The 8,102-nt window shown below is 51.3% G+C and overlaps 1 protein-coding gene across 1 annotated transcript in view; it reads right to left on the bottom strand.

Moving 5' to 3' along the window:
• Positions 1-3,910: 3,910 nt before the first annotated feature.
• ONECUT3 (one cut homeobox 3) overlaps positions 3,911-8,102 on the bottom strand; it is a 90,964-nt gene continuing 86,772 nt past the window's right edge. The window contains exon 2 of the mRNA XM_054013884.1: positions 3,911-4,203. Coding sequence (XP_053869859.1) covers positions 3,911-4,203 — 293 coding nt within the window. The remainder of the gene's footprint in view (positions 4,204-8,102) is intronic.

The following is an 8,102-nucleotide window of genomic DNA, read 5'->3' as shown; positions in this document are numbered from 1 at the left end:
TATTTGGGAGCCTCACCCTGCCAACTTCTGTAGCTTCTACTCCTTGGGCTGTAAGCATGCTGCAAAAAGCAGGGAGGGGTCAAGGAATGCACCACCCTGTCCTACACAGGAGGAGGAGGAAGGGAATTTTTAACAGTGAAACACGCTTACATCACTTTGGCATCTGCCAGGCTACAAGAGGGCCTCAAACAAATCTAGCTCCCATTTCATCCCTTGACTTAAGGCCTGCGCAAGGGGTGGTGGTCATGGCCTGGGATAAGTGAGGGGGAGTTGATGGTGGAGGGGGTAGGGGAGTGGTAGGCGTTGGGTAAGGGGGAGGTTCAGGGTGAAAGGGAGGTAAGGGGGGGGTTCTGCCCATGAGGAGCAGAAACTGGGGGGGCAGATGGGTATTTTTCTGTCCCAACACCCAAAGGCTGCAAGAATTGCCAGAATCCATCTGCTTAGAGAGCTGAGGTAATAGTGAGTCTCTAGGACAAAAGCAAAGAAGCAAAAAAAAAAAGGTCACACACCTTTGGTACAAGAAAAAGGCACTCGTCTACCACGCTACCATCCGGTTCTCTCTCTCTTTCTCGCTAGGGGCTGGAAAGGGCTGCACGGGTGGGCTCAGGAAAGGAGCAGGAGTCTGGGGCGGGGCTGGAGGAAAAGGGGGGAAGGTTTTACTCATATACCTGTCGCAAAGGTAGCTGGGAAAGTGGCGTTTCCAGCACAGACCAGACAAGGGGAACAAAATCTTTGGTATCAGACGTGATATTCAAATCACAGAAATTGAAAACTCAAGTGAGGTAGCCTTTATTCTCGGGTTCTCACTAGAAATGTCTTTGCATCCTTGGGGCCTGCTTTACTCAATTTTTTTTGTCACTTCCCAAACCAAGGCCCCTTCTTGGCTTCTCAGCCCTTGAATACTACTAGATGGGGTTCAGGAATCCATCACCATCACCGCTTCACGACAAGACAAGAAGAAACAACGTTAGGGGAGTCTCGGTGGCAGGGGGGAGGGAAACGACGTTGGCTTTTCCATGACTGGTCACTTTTGGTTGGCAGAACGTGATGTGGCGCCTGGCCTTTGCCTTCCGTCCCTCCCGCTCTCGCGTTCGCTCACGCTTTTCTAGTAGTCAATTGTTACGTGTGATTTGGTCAGAACCATATCGATCTGAGCCTCACTTCCCCCCGCGTTTGGTTTGTCCCAACCTCACCTTTCCCAATGATTGCTTTGGTGTGACTGTCACAAGGCGTCCCGATAGCCTATGGGGACAATTCTAATACCAATCAGTTATTTATTTCTTTGTAGGTCTATTTCTTTCTTTCCTTTTTTTTCTTTCTTTCTATCGTTTTTGTGTCTATAGCTGTATCTCTATAGATAGCTAGATATTTTCCCCGTCTTTCAACAAGGTGCCTCGCTGTTTCACAACAGATCATTTTTCAAAGTAAAGTGAATAGACGAAACCGTAACGCTAGATCAAAGATGGTACTGTTTTACCCGCATCAATTCAATATTGTCCCTTTTTTTAAAAAAAATTTCCCAGTGTGGGGAGCAGCCTCCCCTTTTTCCTCACCCCTGTCTTGTCCCCGCCCATGCCTCCTCCTCTCCCCAAGGAGGCACTGGAGTTTTTTATGGAGGCATATGGGAGGGAGGGTTAGTTGGTTGATAGCAGATCTTAATCATCTTCCCTTGTGATTGCTTTGTATATGGCACGAGTCACCATTGAGAGCTCAGAGGAAACAATCATTTTGAAGCTAGTACCATCTCTCTAGGATTTCGTTTTAAGGCAGGTTGTTAATTGGCACAAAAAAAAATCTGTCGTCTTTCGCAAGTTGCCGGGTTTTTTTTAGGTGAGCTTTTTTTTTGTTTGTTTTTTTGGTTTTAATTCCTGTTTTGTTTATTTTTCTTTTTTCAATTTCTCCCCCGCTACATATAAATGTGTGTGTATATATATATATATATATATATATATATATATATATACACACACAAAAACATATGAGACGTGTGTATATATATATATTGCAAATGGATCCATATTTTTTGGTTTTCTACCGTGCACCAATGTCGATTCCGTGACGATTTTGATTTTCCTTCTTTGGTAACAGAGACGAGGAAAGGGGCGGGGAGGGAGGGGGCGGAGGAGACAGTGCATGTGTTGGGGATGGGGAGGAGAGACACAAAGCAGTCAAAACAGAGCTTTGTTTGGGTTTGCTTATAAACCAAAACTGAAATAAAGGTGAAGATCATGATCTGAGCCAGACTGGCCTCACCGCTCCAGTCCCCAGGAAAGAGCAGATCCTTCAGGCGAAATCTTTCCTTTTGGGTTTTTTCAAAGGATTATTTTAATACCCGATTTATGTCGCTAAAATGTGCTTCTTGACCTGCTTGAACTCTAGGTGACACAGTGCAATTCAACGTAGCAGCCTCCGGCGCTGACTCCCGAGTCCCCCTGTTTTGGGAGCAAGGTGAGCAGGGGTTGGGGGAGTGTTGTGACGTTAGCGTCTCCACGTTTTTCCTTGAGCGTGGAATATCTTTGGAAGGAATCCTAGGAGAAAAGGATCTCCTCTTGAGGGTTTTCTTTCTTTTTTTGGGGACCTCTTTTGTGCACTTGGCATCATGACTGGTGGCCGTGATGGATGCTTTTGGGCAGATCAAGTAATCTTCCCTGTGTAAGGTCTCTTGGCTGCGAGGTGGGGGTGGATGGAGTGAATGGGGAGAGGGGGCGATCTCTTCCTCACAGCCTACAGGTCTCATCCTGATGTGCCCGGCCCCCCAGGGGGAGCTCCCGGTTGCACTGGGCTAGCTCGCGTGCAATAAGCAACACCTGTGACTACCACCCTAGTGCTTTGCTCTCCTCTCACGCTGGCCATCTCAGGGTCTTGAAAGCTCTTGACACAAACATTCACCCTTAAGCCTCCGGTCCCCGAGGAAGCATTGGCGCCCCAGGTGTTGGAGGATGAATGGAGGGTTTGGGGACTCTCCCAAGGGCCCTACATCAAGGCAGCAGCAGTGGGATTAGAACCCAGGAGTCCTACTGTCCGTTCGCCATGCTCTCCCTGCTAGATAACACTGCCCTGCTCTCCCTGTGAGCAATAACACTTTAAAGGGAGCAGAGCACTGACCCTCTCCCCAGCCTTGGGTGCTCGGTTACCTTTAAAGTGTACATCTCAGCGTATCCTCTCTCCAGGTGCCCAGCACCTGCCCCCTGGGCTCGACGGGCCGGATTTTTAAACGTACGCAGGTGCCTACAGCTGCAGAGAGGTGCCTCGTGGGGTTTTGGGAAGGGTCTCGGATCCGAACTCCCGATGAAATCAGTCACTGAGATCAATGGGAATCAGGCACCTCAGCGCTACGTGCCTTGGACAGGCTGGGCCTGAATGCCTCGAATCTCCCCCCCCCCCCACACGCTCAGGGACTGAACATGTGGAGAGCGCGGGGCTGAAACTCACCCCTCAATCTCGTATCTTACAGGGGGAGGGGAAAGGCCAATAACGTGCGATGGAAAGATGAGCCCAGCAAACGCGGCAGCGCGTGGGGGGCGGGGGTGGGGCACAGTCTCCTCTGCTGCAAAAATCAGGAGCCCGCATCCTCACCCCAGGGCCTGGGGGTCACTCACTCCATTGGGAGAGATTCCTCAGAGCTCTGAAGGGAAGGAAACCGCCCTGTTCCAAATGGTTCCCCTTTGAAGCGAGCTTCTTCCAGGACTCGTGTGTGGCAGCGAGACACGGGACTAAGCCAAGGCCCAGGGGGCAAGTCGCAGCATCTCCGCACGATGGGTTTGGTGGGGTGGTTTCCCTGCAGCACCCAAGAGCACCCACCTGGATGGCCAAGGTTGGCGTGGCTTGTTGTAGGATGGGTGGGGGGATGTGGTCGGCTTTGTCGTGAGGAGGGAGTGGCTGGGGGTCGGGGAGGGACAGAAGAGGGGCGTCATGCTTTGGAGAAAGTGCTTGTAGAAGATGAGGGAACCCCAGGGTTGGCGCTCGCATCCTCCTGCCAGCGGTTCATGCACCGCCGGCGGGCGTTCATGAAGAAGTTGCTGACGGTGTTGAGCTCCAGGCCCAGCTGCTGTGAGATGGTCATCTGCATCTCCTTGGAGGGGCGCTTGTTCTCCTTGAAGATCGCGATCAGGGTGCGGCGCTGCAGGTCCGTGAAGACCAGCCGCTGCTTCTTGGGTTGCAGGTTCCTGTCTTTCTGCTGCTCCTGTTCTTTGCGTTTGCAGGCTAGATGTTCAAAAGAAAGAACACAGCCATTAATTGGGTGCGGGCCCATGGTGCCCTGCGCTCCTTTCTCACTACTTCCGCCCTCACTTTCGGCCCATCCCCCTCTGCCATCTCTCCATCTTTCTCTTCCTCTCTATTGCCTCCGTCTCTTGAGATGGGACCAAAGGTGTCTCCTTCTCCTTCCTCTCTATTGCCTCTGTCTCTTGAGATGGGGCCACCTGCCTAAGACATGCCATGCAAGTGACTGCGTGGAAACCCTTGGAAACTTGCAACTCATGGGTCACTCCAATATCTCCTTCTGGCAGCAGGGCTGGAATTGGAGGAAACTCATGGCTTGATTTTGCCCTCCTCACCCTCTTGCAATTTGGGGCCTCTTAATTCCTAAATCTTGAGTGGGGCTAATACAGGGAAGCATGCAATCCTCTGCCAAGTTTACAGCCCTAGAGCGGAGGTTCCAGTAGGCCCCATTGGAAACCTTCTGTTGCTCTTCATTGGCTTCTGCTGGTCTCTGCTGACCTCAGTTGGACAACCAACAAACCTGTGAACCAGTGGATCCTCAGACCTGTGGCTCTGCCCCTAAGCCCAGATGCCAACTTAAAACAGTAGGAAACAGCTGAAATTTTCTACGTGGACTTTCTGTGACGGCTGCTCACATTTCCTGGCCCGCACCAGTGGTTCTCAAAGCAAAATGAGGCAATGATCATTCAGCTCCCAGAGTGGATTGTGACAGAGTTTGCCCTCATTTCCCCTCTCTCTGTGGAATGGACTGTGCGATGGTCCAGGGAATCTAGGCTTCCCCAACTGCCTTCGCTACCCTCTTTGCTCCCTCTTCTGCTGGATTCAAGTCCATTCTCAGCACGTCACTGATACATTTCTGTCCAACAGAACCAGGTTCCATAGTTCAAAATCCCCCCCCATGCTCCCGTCTCGGCGCTGAGCAATAGGTCACCCCAGGAGGTGCGTTCCCCTGCGGGTGGCACATGGAAGTTGTGGGCAGGGGTTGAACAGATTGTGAGCTCTTTGGACAGGGACCATCTTTTTGCTTTTTGTGTTTGCGTGGCGCCTGGCCCTGGGACATGACTGGGGCTCCCAGGTGATACCTCCATAATAAAATAAATAATAATAATAATAAATAAATAAAGCCCCATTAAACTCTCTGCACTCTGCATGGGGGCTGCGGCAATGACTAAATATATGGATTTTACTTGGCACAAATGCCCAATTTTTGCTCTTTTTGGGAAAGCTTTTGCCATGTTTTGTTTTTTAAAGGAAAAAAACCTCCTTGTTGAAGCAAAATGCGTGGCTTTGGGTTGCCATTTTTCTGCAGTATATGTTAAAGTTGACTGGGAGTTTCCAAAGTGCCCAAGTGATTTAGGAACCTTGGGGGGTGTCTACACTTCAAACGCTACAGCGGCACAGCCCTGGTGCTGCCGTGTGGACACTCATTACAGCAACAGGCGGGGTTCTCCCATCCCTGCGGTTAAGCCACCTCCCCGAGAAGCAGTAGCTAGGTCGACAGATGAATTCTTCCATCACCCTCGCCCTGTCTACACAGGGGGTTAGGTCGGCAAAGCTGCATCCAGGGCCGGCTTTAGGACCTGCGGGGCCCGATTTGAATACCCGGCGGTGGTCCGGGTCTTCGGTGGCACTTCAGCGGTGGGGGGTCCGCTCTGGGTCTTCCACGGCACTGAAGGAGCCCCCGCCGCCAAAATGCTGCCAAAGACCCGGAGCGGACCCCCGTGCCGCCGAAGTGCCACCGAAGACCCGAGTGGACTGCCGCCGGGTGAATAAAAAAAATTTAAAAGGCACCTAAGGTGCGGGACTCTCTTAGGCATAGGGCCCGATTCCAGGGAATCGGGGGAATCGGCCTAAAGCTGGCCCTGGCTGCATCTCTCAGGAGTGTGGATTTTTCATGTCCCTGAGAGAGGTTCCTATGCTGATGTCCATGGTCTAAAACGGCCCTTCGGGTGGGACTTACGGCGTGTCTACACGGCACACAAAACCCCGTGGCGGCGAGTCGCAGAGCCTGGGTCTCTGGCTCGTGCTATGGCGCTGAAAATAGCCGTGCAGACGTTCCCGCCTGGGCTGGAGCTCGGGCTTTGGGATCCATCCCCTTCGCCAGGCCTGAGAGCCTGAGCGGGGACGTCTACACGGCTGTTTTCGGTGCTGTAGCATGAGCCTTGCGAGACCGAGGCTGTAGACCCAGGCTCTGAGACTCGCTGCCGTGGGTCTCTTTTGGAAGTGTAGACATATCCGGAGATTCAGTGTTGCAGTGTCTGACTTGTAGGTACCCTGTTGCCAGCTGGGATACACAGCTTTGAGTCGGGCGCCCGGCCTTCCTGTACAATGCACGGGCAGAGCGAGGTACCCAGAAGCCAGCACACTGAGCGGGGAGCCACCTTAGCTAGCTCGTCGGAAATGCCGGAGACAGGGCGGGGGTTCAAAGGAGTGAGGTGAGTCTGAGCTGGGGGGGGAACGCACCTCGCTCCACGCGGGAGCCAGGACTTGCGTAAGCTGTAAGTCAATGGCGCTGTGACCAACTACTGCTGCTGCTGATCTGGCCCCAGGTCCCTACCACATGGCGAACTCTCTCTCTGTAACTGCCCTTCGTGGATCAGCCGGGTGAGTGCGACATCACACACACTCAACACCTTCTCAGCTGGAGGATCTCCCTGGTGGGATATTGGCGCTCAGCTAATGGGCATGCTCTCTGCTCATGCCTTAAGCTCTTAGGCAAACAGACCCCGGATGCCATCAGCCCCCGCGCCAGCCTCACATCAAAAATATCTGAGTCTCATCAGGAGTGGTTTGTTCACAGGCTTTGGCCAGCTGGAGCAGAAGGACAGGTTCCACTTGCAAGGATCTGAGCTGGAGCGGGCGGGTGAGGTTCTCTGGCCAGCAATGTGTGGGAGGTCAGACTAGATGATCAGGATGGTCCCTTCTGGCCTTAAAGTCTATGAGTCTATGGCCTCAAAAACTCTGTGGGAGCTGGACTGCTTGAGAGGACAGATGGGCCCATGGGCATGCATAGCCCGCCGTGTCCTATAGCTGTTGTGAAATGGAAATCCCTTAAAAACCAACACCAAATAAGGAAGAACAGAGGATACAAATTAGACTGGTGCATTTCATTGGGTTTCATGGGTATGACATCCCCTACAGCCAATCAAGAAGCTCCATTTTTGGATCCAGGATTCCAAGGCCATTTCAGACTCATTTCTCATGGGTCTGGCAAGGTTGGTCTGGTATTTTCACCTCTTTGCTCTGCCCACCTGCCATTTAACACTCTTAAATAGTATCCTCTCCTTTTCCCGATGATTCACAGTGAGGAGCACAATCTATCTTCATTTCCAATGACACAAGGTAAAGGTTCCTTGCCTGGTATTTAATGGTTTTATGGGGTCAGTTCAGGAGCGCTATTATAACACCTTCTGAGGACACTGGGACTTGGTCTCAATACTTTGGCGAGGATCTTATGTCAGGGAACTCTACTAGAGTTTGTCTACACTGGAATTTCTAGTCATGTTTTCCCATGTGCTAACTAACATGATTGTAAATGCTAGTGTGGACATGACACACATTTGTTCCTAGTTGTGTTCAGCCCTAAGTTGCACGTTCTGGGCTTGATTTGCCATTGTTCTGTACCTTGTATGGTTATTTACACCAGTGCATAGTGGGTGTAAAACAAACCCATTTTGATTTTAGCGCCACTTTGCACTGGTGTAAAAGACTGTACAAGGTACACGGCAATGGAGAATTTGGTCCAGACTGTCCTGTCTACCCCCGAATTTACGATTGTGTTCTTTAACATGTGTTAAAACATGACTAAATATTTAAGTGTAGCCACACCTACAGAGTCAAAGGAATTACTCTAGAATTGTAGCCATGTAAATGAAAGCAAC

This window comes from Malaclemys terrapin, chromosome 24, assembly GCF_027887155.1.
Source record: "Malaclemys terrapin pileata isolate rMalTer1 chromosome 24, rMalTer1.hap1, whole genome shotgun sequence".
NCBI classification, from domain to species: domain Eukaryota; kingdom Metazoa; phylum Chordata; order Testudines; family Emydidae; genus Malaclemys; species Malaclemys terrapin.
The sequence above is the reverse complement of the archived record's forward strand: the minus strand, read 5'-3'. Positions and strand labels throughout refer to the sequence as shown.